The sequence below is a fragment of the Haliotis asinina genome, chromosome 1, assembly GCF_037392515.1.
Source record: "Haliotis asinina isolate JCU_RB_2024 chromosome 1, JCU_Hal_asi_v2, whole genome shotgun sequence".
Classification (NCBI taxonomy): Eukaryota; Metazoa; Mollusca; class Gastropoda; order Lepetellida; family Haliotidae; genus Haliotis; species Haliotis asinina.
In genome coordinates, this window is record NC_090280.1 from 100,371,396 (window position 1) to 100,389,615 (window position 18,220).

At 42.9% G+C, this 18,220-nt stretch overlaps 1 protein-coding gene across 1 annotated transcript in view; it reads right to left on the minus strand.

Moving 5' to 3' along the window:
* LOC137256583 (protein unc-13 homolog D-like) overlaps positions 1 to 17,891 on the minus strand; it is a 23,430-nt gene extending 5,539 nt beyond the window's left edge. Inside the window, exons 1-21 of the mRNA XM_067794458.1 lie at positions 17,492 to 17,891; positions 14,192 to 14,299; positions 13,062 to 13,121; positions 12,891 to 12,963; positions 12,170 to 12,407; positions 10,282 to 10,395; positions 9,858 to 9,942; positions 9,248 to 9,364; positions 9,006 to 9,083; positions 8,485 to 8,585; positions 7,467 to 7,632; positions 6,659 to 6,780; positions 5,417 to 5,507; positions 4,614 to 4,823; positions 3,918 to 4,078; positions 2,998 to 3,124; positions 2,669 to 2,737; positions 2,488 to 2,562; positions 1,899 to 2,003; positions 1,031 to 1,312; positions 341 to 481 (exon numbers count right to left, since the gene is read on the minus strand). Of these exons, the coding sequence (XP_067650559.1) occupies positions 341 to 481; positions 1,031 to 1,312; positions 1,899 to 2,003; positions 2,488 to 2,562; positions 2,669 to 2,737; positions 2,998 to 3,124; positions 3,918 to 4,078; positions 4,614 to 4,823; positions 5,417 to 5,507; positions 6,659 to 6,780; positions 7,467 to 7,632; positions 8,485 to 8,585; positions 9,006 to 9,083; positions 9,248 to 9,364; positions 9,858 to 9,942; positions 10,282 to 10,395; positions 12,170 to 12,407; positions 12,891 to 12,963; positions 13,062 to 13,121; positions 14,192 to 14,299; positions 17,492 to 17,719 (2,751 nt within the window). The 5' untranslated portion in view covers positions 17,720 to 17,891. The remainder of the gene's footprint in view (positions 1 to 340; positions 482 to 1,030; positions 1,313 to 1,898; positions 2,004 to 2,487; positions 2,563 to 2,668; positions 2,738 to 2,997; positions 3,125 to 3,917; positions 4,079 to 4,613; positions 4,824 to 5,416; positions 5,508 to 6,658; positions 6,781 to 7,466; positions 7,633 to 8,484; positions 8,586 to 9,005; positions 9,084 to 9,247; positions 9,365 to 9,857; positions 9,943 to 10,281; positions 10,396 to 12,169; positions 12,408 to 12,890; positions 12,964 to 13,061; positions 13,122 to 14,191; positions 14,300 to 17,491) is intronic.
* Between the last annotated feature and the right edge of the window lie 329 nt (positions 17,892 to 18,220).

Consider the following 18,220-nt stretch of genomic DNA (forward strand, 5'->3'; position numbering starts at 1 on the left):
TTCGTATATATGCCCATGCATGGTTATCAAATATAGATCATCATTATCATCATTATTACGCATGACCAATACCCGAGATCCAATAATACCGTAACACCGTCTTGTCCATCAACTTTATACCACCACAAGAGAGGGAAAATCGAGAATGATACCCAGTCACCCAGTCAGTTGTATCTGCTACACCCTACGAGATTCTGACATACTGTGACAAAGGACAAAATGGGCCACCCAAACAATACCTATGCGGCGTAAAAGTACACGTGCTCATTTGATAAACCCTGTAACATGATCGCATCAATCACAAAATTCAGTACAAGGCTAAAGCAGGTTGTACACTTACGCCTATTTGCATATGCTCATAGAATATCTGCAGAACAACTTCCCACAGTTCCTCAATCATCTTCGGATAAATAGACGTCATTAGACGGTCGTCAAGAGTCTGCAAATTCGTCGACAGGTATCCGATGGTTTTGTCTACAGCCTGTTGTTTATGTCAAAGAAATGATATTACATTAAACATTAAAGATTTACGAGAGTGTCTAATTGTCAAACACATTACCTCTTAATTGCTATGATTAATACATTTGTTGGTAGCCTTGTTGCACAAGCAAATTATGAGGTCTTCCCGGATTAACCTCGTTGAAGATTAGTGTTCAGCCTGTCCGAACATACACATGTAACACTTATTTTCAAGAAGATGGACATACACGATTTAATGCTAAAATATTTTATCAATGAACTTAAAATTTATTCTGACAAGCAACACGTTTAAGGCAATAAGTGAACTTTCAACGACATTGACGCTAGATTTCACCATGAAGGAAAGGGACGTCTGAGTGAACTTAAAAGTCCTTCACGGGCGCTGCACATGCTCAGAAACATGTGAAGCACAAAAGGCTTTCACGGGAAACTTACCACTATTGACATCCATTAATGACTCATGTGAGGGACTTGACCATTTTGACACCAATCAATGGCCTCCAAAAGACTCCCAAGGGAGACCGATCATTTGTTTCACGACTAAACTTACCGACGCCTTTGCAGGTGACCTGACAATGAATATTTCCATGTATTTCTGAACATTGGTCTTCATCTTGACGGCGATCTCCCTGAGCAGGAAGGAACTCTTCATCAAGATGTCTTGATTGGCAGTGCAAGTCAGACGTCTCAGGGTCGTCAGGGATTGTTTGCCGATCTTAGCGTCCTCGTGACGCGCTGACAGTGACTGCCCCACCTCCTCCCACTCCAACAGCTCTGGGAGCTGGTTCAGGTATTGGCGCACGTGCTCGATGTTGTTCAGTGTGATGCACAGCTGGACACAAAGCAACCGCATCAAGGGAAATGTTTTCCTTTCTTTCAAAATATTGTTGTTTCGAAGAAAAGATGTAATTACTGTCATTTTATGCTTTTAAATTCGACTACTGCCATTTAGAAGGTGGTGAGTGAGAATCGGTTTTCACCGTTTTTAGCAATATTCCAGCCATGTCAAGGCGGGGGACACCGGATTTGGGCTTCACACATTTTACCTATATAGTTAATCGAACCCAGATCTTCAGTGTGACAAGCAGACGCTTTAATCACTAGGCTACCCCACCGCTCAAAATAGTGGTGAAATGTAGCATATGCTATATTTGAGATTACACTTTCTCAGTAAGGTACAAGGTCGAGTATTTTTGTTATGTTAAGTCCTATAGGGCTTCGAACCACCTATCCCAGAGTCAGGCACCTAATCGCCAGCACAAAGTCCGGGATCTAACCCACTTTACCACTGACCTTCTACAGGTCAGAATGTCGAACCGCATTCGACGCGGTTGCTACTCTCTGTACCCCGTTAAGATGTTGTCAGGCCGATTATTACAGACAACATGTAACAAGCAAGTGAAAGGTGTCTTACATACCCTGTCGTTCACATCAAACTTCTCCTCCTGTTGGTCGTAGTAGCAGTTCCGCTCGAGGATGGTGTGAATCTTGTCTGCATACAGACGGGCTCCGTCACAGATTAGCTGAAAAACATAAGTGATATATAAGCTGTGGAAACGTATCAGGGGTTGTGCAACCAGTTATATATTGGTGTAGGAACACAGCTACATGATGGCGGATTGAAATAAAAACACGAGTCTGGACCAGATCATCCCGTGTCAAGAAGCATGAGCATCGGTCTGTGGAATTGGGATACAATGACGTGTGAAACATATCAGCGAGCCTGACCATCATATCACGTTCGTCGCCTCTTACGACCAGCATGGGTTAGTGAAGACCAATTCTAACACGATCTTCAAGGGTCACTTATATAAAAAAAACCAGGTACTCATTGGCCAGTGACACGTGGGCTACTGAGGACCATTTCTAACACGGATCTTCAAAGGTCCAGACTGCAGGAGCAAACGCGTTAGCATGTGAATTATCGTAGCGTTGAAGACAGACCAACAGGCTGTTGGCGTCAGTTTATGTCACAGGTCACTTTCATCTACAGCCACCAATACTTACGTCGGTGATCTTGGTGACACCCATGACGGCGGAATCTGGATCCTTGAAGTCGATCTCCCTCCACTCCTCCGTAATCTAATGGGTAAATATATAGATATAAGCTCAAGCTGGATTAGTAATAACAATGGGGTTAAATTCTGCTTGATAGACGAGGCTCACAGACGCAAGTGAGGTAACTAACCTTTGCAAAACAGGAGAGAACATCCACGGACGAGTTGGAGAATTTGACCAGAGATGTCACCAATACGACCTAGAAAAGCAGTCCAGATAAGATGAGCACAATAGTATCAATATTCAAAAGCAACACTAGATTAGTGTAGTATGGTTGTGGCATTATATTCCATATATACGAGAACACTGCAGTCAAACATGGCTCACAGTGCAGCCAATTGTTTCTACTTGATATAGATGAAACTCAGACAGGGCTCACATGACTGTCACACTTCATTTATATGTAACATACACATTATTCACACCAATGTCATACACAAATATCCCACAGCGACTCACATCCTTGTCTATTTCCAGTGCCTTCTCCATCCGAGTCATGCACTCAGTCTTGAAGGTCTGCAGCCAGAACACCAGAGATTCCTGGAACCAGCGCTGGTACTGGTTTACTAGCAGACGGAACATGTCCCTGTGGGTGAAACAGAGGAGCAGCTGACGCGCTATGTCGTGAATGTATCACCTATGAGAGTGGTGTATGAATCTCCTGTGGGAGTGGGTATTTATCATCCAAAACTGTGTTCCACAGGAGATATCGCTTGTGTGAGATAAGACGATATCTCCTAGGAGATATCGCTTTCGCAGTAGATTTTGGACAATATCCTGACAATGTTATGACGTCATGAACTTGATGACGTCACAATTCTATGACATCGTTGCACTACAAATCTAATGCCAGTGCTGTGTTCAGAGATGTATTTTTCACTGAAAACTAATGAAGAATGATTTTGGACGATAATAGAATCTCACCCTCGTGTCTATTGACATCAATTATATCAATCGGATATTTGTAACTTTATCAACTTGTGATGATATATTTGATATCAGTAGCCACTTGGGTGAGATTCTCTATGTATCATTCGACAGATTTGTCTAGACATCATCTGACAGTATACGTGCATTATTAGCTGCATGTTTGTCTGGAGGATGATACGATCAGCTGAACGCCTTTTCAGCCGTTTTACCCGAGCCGGGAAATACATCATTACTGTTCATTCCTGACCCCATTGTGCATGTATCCACTGTCACTGTTGTGTATGATATACATGTATCAGTGTTGTGTATGATATACATGTATCAGTGTTGTGTATGATATACATGTATCAGTGTTGTGTATGATATACATGTATCAGTGTTGTGTATGATATACATGTATCAGTGTTGTGTATGGTATACATGTATCAGTGTTGTGTATGGTGTATCACCTGTCCGTGAGCCCTTCCCTGATGAGGAGGAAGAACTTCCTGATGGCGAAGTACAGTCCGAGGGAGAGCCGGCTGCTCTGCACTATATTGACGGGGAAGTTGTGATACCGCACCATGTACTTGTCCATTTCCAACATCAACTCTCGCGCTGCTGTTGACAACTGTCAATATACAGACAGACAGAACTTTAGCTCAAACTAAATTACGGAGTTATGATCTTTTCTGACACGGCCGAACACGCCCGCCCGCTCATATATATGCCATGTTTTCTTGGCATGAACTTAACAAAACGGCCGTTGGCGTCCACTGACTTAAGATAGAGAGGGCCAAAACGATACATGATTTGTTTTATTCTTTAATGGTCCAGGGTAGAACAGGCCTTCAGCAACCCATGCTTGTCGACTATGCTTGTCGTAGAGGCGACTAACGGGATTGGATGGCCAGGCAGGTCGACTTGGTTGACACATGTCATCGGTTCCCAGTTACGCAGATCGATGTTCATGCTGTTGATCACTAGACTATCTTGTCCAGGGTCGAGTATTTACAGACCGCCGCCATAAAGCTGGAAAACTGCTGAGTGCGGCATAAAACTAAACTCACTTACTCACTCAAGTTAGTCTTTACGATTAATATGGCAAAGGAAGTAATGCTTTGGGGCTTATTTAATCACGAAAACACACGTCCTGACACGCTTACTTTTCTCTCTGTTCTGAATGCAACAACCCTGTAGTACTTGACTCCCAGCGAACCGTAGAACTTGGTGATGACACCTAAGGGGCTGCAATGAGAGGCTAAAGCCTTGGTGGTCTCGATCAGGGATATCACTTCCGGTATTACAGAGTCCTTGACCTTTTCGTGCGAGTAGACTTCATGGAGTTTTTCTGTCATCCAAAGGTCAATATCCGACTGGAAAAGAGCAGATAACTTAGGATACATGTGTATATACCTTGACACACACCTTAAAGCATTGCACTTGGTTGGCGCAACAGATTTGACATCCTACCGCTTTTCACCCTCTCACAGTGCTGCTGGCTTATATGATAGTAAATAGGTGTTTTCGTTTCACGCCGATTCAATCAGTATTCCGTTTCAACAGGGCCTGTTAAATTGATGCGGGAGGAGTGCCAAAGAAATGAAAGTTTGCAGACACACAGTTGTACTTTATACAAGATACCTGCAGATAGAAGACGTACACTTCTCTCGATTCACATCTGTGTCGTAACGAACGAGCAAAGATGTGAAATTAAGAAATATTACGAACGTCCAGCGTGTTCTACTACATCTAAGGGAAGCAACTCTGCTTGTGATATTTTGGTTCCTTAAGCGACTGAATCACTTTATCAACAAGGGAACACACTGTGCATAATCGCCTGATACTGGGAACTGAGAAGCATACACCACATAGGTTTGAAGCTTACTACAATGGGGGATTGATGCCTCGAATTAAACAATTACCTGTGGTATAAAACCTTTCACGCATCTAAAAAGACATTCATTACCTGTAATTTTTGGAAGAGTTTATCAGCAAGTTCGCTATGTGTTGAAGAAGAAGAGTCCCAGAGATCTAGCTCTAGGAGATGTATGGCTAGGCTGTGGAATAAAGATAGTTTGTGTTTACATGCTATAAAACTGGGATATATTTAATAACCAGATAGTCGATTATCACCCACACCCACAAAAGTCATTCCAAACGTCACTACCATCCATCTGTCCTACTCACCAAACAGCACTCACACTGACGACCCATCCATTCACCAACCACAATCTACTCTACTCGCCAATCACCACCCGTTCTACCTACCGCCCTACTCAACCTACTCAGTCACTCGTTCTACTTACAACAAAACCCACCCGTCACCACCCACCCACTTCTTCAACCACCACCTGCTTCACACAGCAGGCACCAACCACCAACCACACCAACCAGTCACAACCAACCCTTACCATTACCACACACATGAACCCCCTCTCACCCTAGCGCCCACCATCTCACCCCCCTTAACCACCATTATCCACTCGACCACTATCACCTCCACCATCACTCACCCACTCAAAAATGAAGAACGACTCACCAACCACTATCAACACGTCCACCATCACCTTGACCATTACCCACCCACACCACCAAACACCATCGACCCCTGAAATGAAGCACGACCCACCAACCACTATTCACTTCGAATTCACCACTTCCCCCACACACCATCAAACACCACCATCCCCTTGATTGAAGCACGATTCATCAACCACTATCCACTTCATCACTACCCACGCAAACCATCAAACACCATCAACCCCTGGAATGAAGCACGACCCACCAACTCTTATCAACTCGACTTATGTCCACCCTAGCGTTCAAAATAATCGCTGGCCCGGAAGTCCAACGTCGGTTGACATTGTATTGGGTCGGCAATTTGCAGGACAATAGAAAGGTAAATTATGTGTCATTTATTTTGCAGCCAGAATCTTTCCCATAATTTAACGTTCGGGAATCATCCTTCAGGTTACGATAAAGTTTCACTTTCTGTTTTTTTTCGGTGCTTTGTGCAGAGGAATGTGTGAACCTGTGTACAGTGAAGTCTGGTTTGTATATATTGGTCTGACTCTAACCAAGGGCCTGTAAACGTTAAAGCCTGCAGGTGGCAACAGTCCTTGATGGCCTGCTGGCAAACTAAAGTGTTGCAAACACTGGTCCACCTATCCACACCAAACACCCAAACACCACCAGCCCCAGTGCTTACCCTAGAGAACCTTTAAGTGTGATAAGACTCTCGGCTGACGGCGGGAAGAGGCTGGGTAGTTCATGCAGTTTGCTGGTGAGGGAGCTGATGTAGTTGCGGGTGCCGGTGCGATACAGACTGATCTGAAACATCCCTCACAGTTAACTGATACGAACTATTCGACTGAGACTAATATACATACAATTTTTCATGCATGCAACATATCCGTTCATCTGTCTACTACTACCACCTTAAAACCTGAACATTATTTACTATATAATTCCGAATATGATGTCTATTTTAGAACATCATATACTTATTTTCTTTCCAGGTATGGTAAGATCTACTGACATTTTTTTGTAATTGTTACATGGCAACACTTTATTGGAATTTATTATTAGTTCCTTTTTATTTACATTCAGCCAGTATCACCAGTCGTGTTATAGTAAGCGATCACTATATCACTGTCTTAATACGATCATACTTCTAACATTGTTGACAGCTGAGTGCTGACCGTTTTTTTTCTGACCCGGTTCTTTGTTGATTTTACCTTCTCCCATGTTATATTGGAGTGAGCAAGCAATTACAGTCGATCTAGATCTGCTTTTAGTAGAAGGTTGTTTCCACACACCCCTCAAAGGCTGATATGTCGGTCCAATGCCTATTTAACCTATCTCCCGATTTAATACGACTGATTTAATTTTTCATGTGATTTCAAACATCCGTTTGTTATATAATCGTAAAATGAGGTTTTGTAACACACTAGATTCAACATATGTCCGCTGCCCCTTATTGGAGTGAGCTGACTTCGGAACGTGCGCTCCACTACCTCGGAGTCTGACAACGGCATCCTCTGTGTGAGCTCCTGCCCGCATGCCTGCATCGCCAGCCACGTCATCTCCACCTCCTCCAGTGACTTGTGCAGCACCGTGTCAGACAGACAATGGATCTCCTTGTCTGGGGACGCTACGAGCTCCAGCAGGACCGTCAGATCCCTGCAGATACAAGACATACATTTGTACTGTGTACAACACTGTCAGATACAAGACATACATTTGTACTGTGTACAACACTGTCAGATACAAGACATACAGTTGTACTGTGTACAACACTGTCAGATACAAGACATACAGTTGTACTGTGTACAACACTGTCAGATTCATAGTATACACTTGCACTTTATATATCAATCAGATACAAGATATACAGTTGTACTTCATACAACACTGTCAGATACAAGGCATAGAGTTGTACTTCATACAACACTGTCAGATACAAGGCATACAATTGTACTTCATGCAACACTCAGATACAAGAGATACATTTGTACTTCATACAACACCGTCAGATACAGGACATACAGTTGTATTGTATACAACACCATCAGATTCAAAACATACACTTGCACTTTATATATCAATCAGATACAATTGCAAGATATACAATTCTACTTTAAACAAAACTGTCAGGTACGAAACATACTATTGTACTTTATACAAAACTGTCAGGTACAATTGTACTTTATCCAACACCGTCAGATACAAGACATACAATTGTATTTTTAACAAGCCTGACACTGTCATGTGTTCACATATACCGATACGTCATCACAATACACGGTACAGCTGTGCTGCCTGGTGAGACATTACTGCCATCTGACTATCTGGAATCTACTGTCATTCCATGTGATTGAACACTTTTCTGATACAATCTGATTCATTCTGTGATACAATCTGATTTATTCTTTGATACAGTCTGCTGTATTCGTCTGTCATACTATCTGGTGTACTCGTCTGTGATATCACCTTTGCTGGAATATTGCATCGCACACTTGTAAAAATACTTACAGGATGGACTGGGAGAGTTTTGATATCCTATTTCCAATGGCAAATGTGTCGAGAATCCGTCGACTTTGTGGTGACAGTAACAAGGCAGAGTCGGTACAATCCTGAAAAGGAGGGAAAAAAACTCAAGTGAAACATTTCCCATGATGCTTTTCCTGATAATGGCATGTCGGCGAATCATATTAAGAATATCCCAATGAAAGAGTACTCGACTGACATTGACATGTGTGGAACTGGGGAGTTCCAACTTATTTATCATAATGTCCCGCCCAGTCTTGGCGAAACTGCGCGAAGAGACAAATGCACTTTTATTTACTCTACCTAGCACAATCTTTATTTTGCTCACAATGTTTTGGTATTTTTGTTCCTTGGTTATTTAAAACAAAATATATTGGAGACAGCTTGTACATATATACGTTAACCATATAATTGTACCTAGTTGTGTAACTTGCCAATTACTTTCTAAAAGACACAGCACTTTATCTAGGCAAAAATGAACAACGATACATCGTGGGTTGTCTCACCTTGTTTACCTTGACAGCATGTTTGTGGTGGATGAGCGACACCTGGTGGTAGTCTTCGACGGAGAAACACGGACCTGACTGTTCAAACAGACCAGGAAGTTAAGTTAGTTCGCCTGTTGATCCATATGTCAAATGATTTGCAAGCAACGTTTCACATGTAGTACAATCTGAGACAGGTTTCAATATCTATCGCTTGCTCAATTTTTGAATGACATACAAAATATCGACAGTAACCAGCTGACCTGAATGTAGGAAATGGCCAGTCGCACGCGGCACTGACCAACAGGCTTTGTCTTGGCGTTGACCGGCCCCACTGGATATACATTCATCCACCTGTCCACACTGTTAGTGGCGATGTCCTGAAACATCCAATACACCGTTTTCTCATGACTAAAATTCTGTGCGAAACGTATAGCTGTTTATGATACTTTCCACTAGTCAAGGGCTAATTCAAACCGTCGACTTCAAACAGCACACAAAGCCCACAGACGGATATGCTCTAAAACCCATCGGAGAGAGCCTCCTAATCGCAAGCGAGTGTAAAATGTTAATACCACATTTTTATGACATAGAACCACGATCTCCACACAAACAATGTCCCTTTCAAGCTTTTATGTACCGTGTTGTATATCAAAAAGTGTTCTGTAACCAATATGCTTCCACTATGCTTTTGGACTACCACCTAATCAATTACTCACCAGATGGTCTACAGTAAATAAATCAGAACAATATGTATTCATTCGCTTTTTTGTTGAGGACTGAACACGCAAACTGGCCTTTCGTTATTATAATCATTTCTAAAGGAATGTAACCCAATGAGTACCTCCTGGAGCCAGGGGGACGTGTACATACCCGTACAGGGACAACTATCCGACCGATGCATCCTGGGATATGTTTCTCATGCTCTGTTGAAGATGCCAAAACGTTGCGGAAGAAACTGAAATATAGAGATTACCAATGGGTGAGCGAGTGAGCTTTTCACCGTGTTTCAATTCTCTCACGTCCTGACCCGATGCCAGAAGCGATGAGAACCTGAACATGCGAACATGACACACTAGATCAGGGACAAGGGGTCGACAAAACTGGATTAAGCGAATGTGAATTCGAACTTATGATCATGAGATTTTGGCCTGCAAGGCAAACTACAAAGTCCAGAAATTTTAGAAAGGGCAGAAATGTCCTATAAAAGATACATTTGTATGTGTATGTCAGAGTATCTTAGATATAGAATTGTACCATGAAGGTGAAGTAAAACCTTCAAAGAGGATAATCCTACCTCTTGAGAGAGTTACCACCCTTGTCGTGATGTTTGCTTTCAGGAAGAGTCACATCCGCATCTTGGAGGAAGAAACACACGTGCAACTCATCTGTGAAGAGGTCTTCTATTTCCCTAAAGATCACAAGCGAGATTCTTTACAGAAGATATTTTTACACGAATAACATTGATACTATCTAGCATGAGGTCTTCTAGTTTGCTTCTAGAAAACACGGGAGGCTTTGGGTAAACAAAACCGTGATTCCTGGTTTATTAGAAACTGTTGCTCCGTCCATAACGTTGACCCATGATTCCGAATGGCTTGGACACCATTGTACATCCCCTCACAGACAATGATTCCATTCCCATACGCTCCTATACTATCAGGACAGTTGATGTCTTTTGTCATTACATTAGAAATCTTGGTTTTGGTAAGAGGCGACTGACGGGATCGGGTGGTCGGGATCGCTGATTTGCTTGACACATGTCATCTTATCCCAGTTGCCTAGGTCGATGCTCATGATGTTTATTATTGGGGTTGTCTCGTCCAGACTCGATTATTTACAACCCGTAGCCATATAGCTGGGGTATTGCTGGGTGCGGCGTTAAGCAATAATCAAAGTAGAAAAATATTGGTGTGAGGTTACAAGAAAGAACGGTCCACCATAACACGTTCTCACTTTCATAACTGGATAAAGTGACCCAGGTCTTTATTGTTTTGAATTCCCTTGAGTGATGCTCTCCCAGTCCTCATTCCTAGTAAAGTATTACTGGTTTCATTCTATATTTAGTCAGGTTTGTAATATATTGTGAACTCATCCTTCATCCGCTGATGCATTGTGGGTATTTAATTACTTAACCATATATCAACGTTTTGTTCCCATTAGAATGTAATTCGCATTTACGACTAACAATTAAGCACAAATAAGCGGGCGTTTGTCTCGAAGCAAGATATATTCACTTCAGCATGATGACGAATTAAAGTTCAGTTTGCAAATAGCAATCGATTAGGATGACATAAACTCAAATTTCAATGGGCGGTGTCATTATACGTCATAGTATGAATTGCCTCTTCAGTCAGTTTACGAAAGAAAATGATTAAACTGCTTCCCCCACCTACGTTAATTCCTGATGTGTCAGATCAATACTATTACTAGTTGCTTCTTTGGAGATAAACAATATATGATACATATCCACCACACACTGGGGTACTCAAGTGTGGGATCGGAATTTGCCGTTATGTACTAGCATATGGAGTCACACGGTTATGTAGATCGATGAGTTTACCAATATCGTACATGATCAAATATTGACCGAACATCCGGTGTCGCCTTTGATATTCAGTGCATGTAACGTCGACCTGTATTTCGGACTAGTAACTGAGAATTGTTGCTCATAAGAGTTGACTTTGTGTACGTATAAAAGAACAGGATTGTATGGTCAGGACAATACTAACGATTAGGAACCACGCCGTTTATCTACACATCATAGAACAACGGTTGTGTGTTTGGCTGTTGTTTAACGCCATATTCAGCAATATTCCAGCTATATGGCGGCGGTCTATAAATAATCGAGTCAGTGCAATGTTTGACAGCATGAGTATTGATCTACGCGACTGGAAAACGATGATATTGAATACCCGTGAAGATCCGGGTTAAAACATTGGTCTTCAGCAGCCCATGCTTTTGTCAAAGGGGCGACTAACGAGTGACACATGTGACAGGTTCCAAATTGCGTAGACTGGTGCCCATGCTGTTGATCACTGGACTGTCAGGTCAAGAGTCGATTATTTACAGATCACGATCATAGAGCTGGAATATTGCTGAGTGCGACGTAAAACTTAACTCACTCACTCACTCACTCACCCACTCTCTCTTTCTTCAGTAGATACGTGGTCAAGCGAACTCACAAGTAAAACTCTTCATTCCACTTTGGCTGAGCGAATCCTCTCGCCGTCTGAGATCGGAGCACATCATTTCCGTGTTCTTGTGAGCTTGATCGTGGTTGATTATGTTTTCGCAGCTGAAGTGGACTGCCCTTTGGGGACGACCGAGGGGACGCCCTGGGGGATGATTTGGGGGAATACTTGCATGACTTGGCCGGGTTTACAATGGTAAGTATACAGTAAGGGTTGAACTCGGACTGCGCTGCAAGAGAATATCCGGATGATCAGTCTTCTTCGTCTCCACCTCAGAAGGAATCTGTCACACACACCCCCACACCCCACCCCACCCCCCACACACACACCCACCCACAGCAACCTCATTCTCAGATTGTTTAACTTCTGTTGCGAGATTTCGTGCATGACGCCACTTGTGATGTTTAGCCTGATTCTCTTAAAGGAACCCGCACGTATATGATTTTCCCGAACTGTATCTAATTACTCATGGAACCCAAACATACATTGTGAATGATCTTACTGCAGGTCGTTTCCATGGAACCACATATTATGATGTCAGTACAACCCGACTGATGGTCATTTCCATAGAAACCAACAGGTATGGTCAGTTACATGAGAACCAACAGATCCATATTGTTTGACCCGTATGTGATATCGTTCCGTGGATCTTCATTGACGTTAAACCAAAGAACAACATAAACAGATTTGCCCAATCTACTGGTTGACTCACCTTTGGGCTGTTTGTCTACAACTCGAAGGTCTCGGGCTTCTATCACAGTTGCGCATACTTGGATCTTCTTTGGCTGAAAGAAAACGGTTAATATTAAACTAGACACTAAAACCATGTACCAGTGTCACGGAAGGCTTGGGTGTTTGTTTCCAGATCTGTTAATCGCCTCACCTTATTCTTTGCTTCTTCTCTGATAAAATATTCGTGATCGTCCTGATCGATTCCAAACACCTGCAAAATATAATATGGAAATCACTAATTACATTTCTCACTCATAATAATACCCTACCTCATGTTTAGGGTGACTTTGAGAAAATCTTCCTAATAGTCAATTAGCTGAAATTTCGCCAGTAATTAAACATTCCTTCTTTCAAGTGTGATTTCCGCAAATAAAGTGATATATCAAATGACATCTATTAAGCAAAGTTTCGGTGATATGCCTGCAATAGCTGTAACCAGCAATAGCTGTGATCTGCGCTCAGTCATGTTTACAATACTGTGGAATGTGACCCATATCCCGTTCAGAAACCATATATGTACATATTGACTTAACGCATATCTCCAGACTGTCCTCGACAATTTCATGTGACCTGCCTCCTCGGTCTGATGCAACCTATGTCCTGATCTTGCGTGATCTACCTCCTCGGTCTGATGTGACCCACGTCCGCGATCGTATGTGGCCTTCCTCTGATGCAACCAACTTCCCGTTCTCATCTGACCAACGTCACCAATCTGGTGCGACCAACGCATCTGGGGCCCGTGTCACAAAACTCTCGTAAGCCTAAGATCTGGTAATATTTCTCGTAGCATTTGTACCTGGTATACTGTAACATAGGAGGTGCCAATGCTACGAGAAAAGTTACGAGATCTTAGGCTGACGAGAGTTTTGTGAAACGATTACCAGGTGTAGCCGACATCCCCGATCTAATGTGATTTAGCCAGCCCAACCGAGTATATACGCCACGAACCCCTATCAGCGTGCCCAACCCATTCCTCTATCATAACTTACCCATTTTTAGATGACCCACCAGGTCCCCAGATGACGCCCCTCTATGAGCTACACTGTCTCCCTCTGTTGTCACTGTGCTGTCTTCCAGGTGATCCACTAACCGCTGAGTGCCCAACCCCCCTCCCTCTTTCGTGACTTAACTTTAGGTGATCCACCAGATGCCCAGAGGACCCCTCTGTGTGCCCCCTCCCCTTCCCTCTCTCGTTACTCGCCTGTCTGAGATGGTCAACCTGTGTCCCCGGAGGACCCCTCTCATCGCCCTTGCCCTCCCATTCCCTCTCTCGTTACTCGCCTGTCTGAGATGGTCCACCAGATCCCCGGGCCTGAGCCCAATCTCCGCGTCCGGGATGCCGAGTGGGTGGAGAAGGCATCTCAGTAAACCCCTGAACAGAGCCTCGTTCTGGGAAAACAAAGTCATTGCTGTACATGGACGAACTTCCAGCTTATGCTAATTAAAATGAGATTGTGGCTTCATGTTGATAACTATATAACCCGGTGGTCGACCAGCCATAAAGACATTCTGACATATGCAGTTGCCCTAGCGTTTAAAATATTCGAATTACAACCCGGAAGAATATAGAATACTTAAGCTGCGGTTTGTACACACACGATTTATCAACAGTGAAACTAGAGTGCAATAACTATGCGAAGTATCGACAAGGACACTGGAACAACGTTGAATCAAGACCCAACAGTGAAATTATGGAGTCGTGACAACATAACAACACCGTGACAACAGTCATAACAACACCGTGACAACAGTCATAACAACACTGTGACAACAGTCATAACAACACTGTGACAACAGTCATAACAACACCGTGACAACAGTCATAACAACACTGTGACAATTCTGTCTCACCTATGCGAAATCATAATGTTTATAACATAACGCCACACTTAACAATATTGCAGCTATATCACGAGGCGTCAGAAGTGGACTTCACACATTGTACCCATGCACGGAATCGAATCCGAGATATCGGCGTGACGTGCCAACGCCTTAACCACTTGGTTTTCCCACCGCCCACACCTATATGGCGGCAGTCTGCAAAACCACTCTAATGACTGAAGTCATGAGCATCGACTTACGCAGGAAACCATGACACGCATTAAAAGGTAGAGATTCCGAGCACCTGTCCTCGTTATTCGCCTTTAACGACAAATACAAATCGCCTCTTGCCACAAGGCTGAAGGCTATTGCAAGCCCGAAACCCCACGGGTCTAACAGGAAAGCAACAATACTGTAACAAACCTCTAACAACGGGAGTAATAATTTATCAACACAACATTATTGTGATAATATTGAGTGAGTGAGTTTAGTTTTGCGCCGCACTCGGCAATATTCCAGCTATATGGCGGTGGTCTGTTAATAATTGAGCCTGGATCAGACATGATCAAAAGCATGAGCATCGATCTAGGCAACTGGGAACCGATGACATCTGTCAACCAGGTCAGTGAGCCTGATCACCCGATCCCGTTACTCGCCACTTACGACAAGCGTAGTCGCCTTTTGTGGCATGGGTTACTGAAGTCCTATTCTACGCCGGATCTTCACGGATCTGTAATAATATTGGATCACCAGCGTAACTGTAATTACATAGGATCACTAACGTAACTGTAATTACATTGGACCAGCAACGTGAGAATGTAACTACATAGGAACACCAACGTAAAAAGGTAACTACAATGGATCACTAATGTAACAATGCATTGCTGTAATAACAGGGAAAAGATAATGCACCAATAATGTAACAACAGAATGCAACAACAGTGCATCACCAACGAAAACACGCTGTACAATATAATGTAAGAAGACGGATTTAATGGTAAAGCAGCAACATAACAATACTTCAGTAACACTGTAGCAACAAAATAATACTTTAACATCATTGTAGCAACAACATTACAATAATTTAACAACACTGTGAATACATAAAACATTCAAGCAGCAAGTATAAAGTCAAACCAATCAGCAACACTGCACATTTAATGTGACCATATTCACATTTCCTTAATTTAACACTGCTGTTATATGTATTTGTTTTATTCAAGTAGTAAAGTTGCTTTTAGTCTTAAAACAAGGGTGGTTATAACATCAGTAGAGGATTCTTGAGGAGTCGTGACACTGTACGTGACACTGTACGTGACACTGTATGTGACACTAGTGTCCAGCACATGCCGGACAGGGACAGCTATACTTAGCTCTGACTGCCAACCAGTCGGCGACCATACGGACAGACAGCAAAGCTGCGCATGGCCTCTACATTCCTGCAAAGTTAAGCCAACTCCGTGACACCGAAGACCTTTTTTAAAGCACATAGAGATTGTCACATATTTCTGCATCTACTTTTATCGTGACTGACTTGTGTATCTTGCATTACATCGGCCTACGGACATTGATAGCCAGCTTAACGCCGATTAGGAGATAGTGTATCGAGACACCTGCCGAAGATGATTTCTTTAAAGATTGCAGCGATCACCTGATAACAGCTCGGGTATCTAATGACTGCTTGTATAACGGACTGTATTTATGAAAATACTGTTCTTTAAATAAACACCGATGATCACGATTTGTCTCGCACTCATTCAAGGTGAAATACGGCGGGGTGGCCTAGTGGTTAAAGCGTAGCTCGTCACGACGAGGACCCGGGTTTGATTCCCTAAATGTGTACGAAGTTTGAAGCCATTTCTGGTGTAACTCGCCGTGACTCCTTTCGTATGGTCAAGATGCAGTGGGTTAGTTGCTGTCCCATTAACTGGCCAGCAGTGGGGATTTACAGTCAGAACGGATGTCAGCCAACCCACTCATTAAAATGACTTAGAGGATTGGTATGCACTTAGGCTAGGTGCATATCATCATATCCACCGTCATATTCGTCATAATATCAATCACTAGATTTCCAGATCCAAACTCGAGTGGAAACCATGTTATGGAAGCGACTGTAACAACGCACAATATGAAGTAACCATGGTGACCAGATGAAGCAGTTATCACATGACACCACTCAACTAAATATAAGGTCTGTAATTCTTCTGTGCCAATGACAATATTGAAGAAAGACCTTGAGATTCCAGTTCCATTCCTCTGATCAAAATACACATACAAACTTTCGATAGATTCCTGTGATATACATGAACCTTAAACGACAAGGTACTGTGAAAACAACAGTCTTACCATGTCCATCCTTCAAAAGGGAATACATTTATACTGTTGAACATCTTTTCACAAACGTCATACGACGATGGGTGCTTCACAAAGGCAATGCAGCGTTGCCCGAATACAAGATTTATGGGTGAAGACATGTTGTTTACTCAAGATACGACCCTGTGTGTGTTTTATACCGAACCTCTGAGTATATGCCCCCTCCGTCACCATACCTGTATGACTACCTAGACCAGGTAAACATTTGCGTAATTTGCATTAACCTAAATCCAAGATCCAGGGAACGCTTGTTGATAAAACACTGACCTTTGGTTGATAAGAAAGATCAAATGACACATGCTTAAACACAATATGTTGTTCAGAAAACTTTTTTCTTGAGAATAAAAACTGTGTGGGTAGGGGTGAATCGAGAGGTCATTTTCTCACCTCAATTGTTGCAACACTGTCACGTGACGCATTGCTGATTTTCCTTCCGACTTCGTTAAATAAGTGATCGAGATTGTACGAGTTTATGGAAGCTTTCCGTCGGTCGAAAGAGGATTTCCTCCGGAAACTCAACCGGCGGAACACTTTGGTGAAAACACCCGGTGATGATGGTGACGACGCGGCGCCATCGTTGGCGATAGGGACCGAGGAACATCTTCGTAGTGACATTTTGCTTGTGATAGTGGAACTTCAGAGTGGACGGTTTTACCCCCTATTTTCGTCATGTCCAAACTTGGCCTGTATTCTGTCTCAACAGGGCGCAGTACATGTGCTGTTAGAGGTTGTGTCGAAATGTCGGAGCTGTTATTGACATGGTACACATCAACGTGAATGCTCGCCTGTCAATCAAACTCTGTAGCAGGGCGGGGTAGACTGTTAAAGACAACCCTAGGGTTGATTGGGTGTGATCTGCCTCCACACCCGTGCTTGCCTCAAAGCCACCCCGCTACCGTAAATGCCCTTTTATGTCTAGATATAGCCTCTGAATATATTCACACATGCGTAGATCGACCCGTTGCTAAAACAAAGCAAGACACACAAGCCAAGCCCAGATTCCAAGTTCACGTGTATACTGAAGAGTCTTACAGTACTACTTACAACAAGGAATTAACGTGTCATTTTGAAAACCTTTAAAAATCAATCAGTAAAATCGATAACTGTATATTTGTC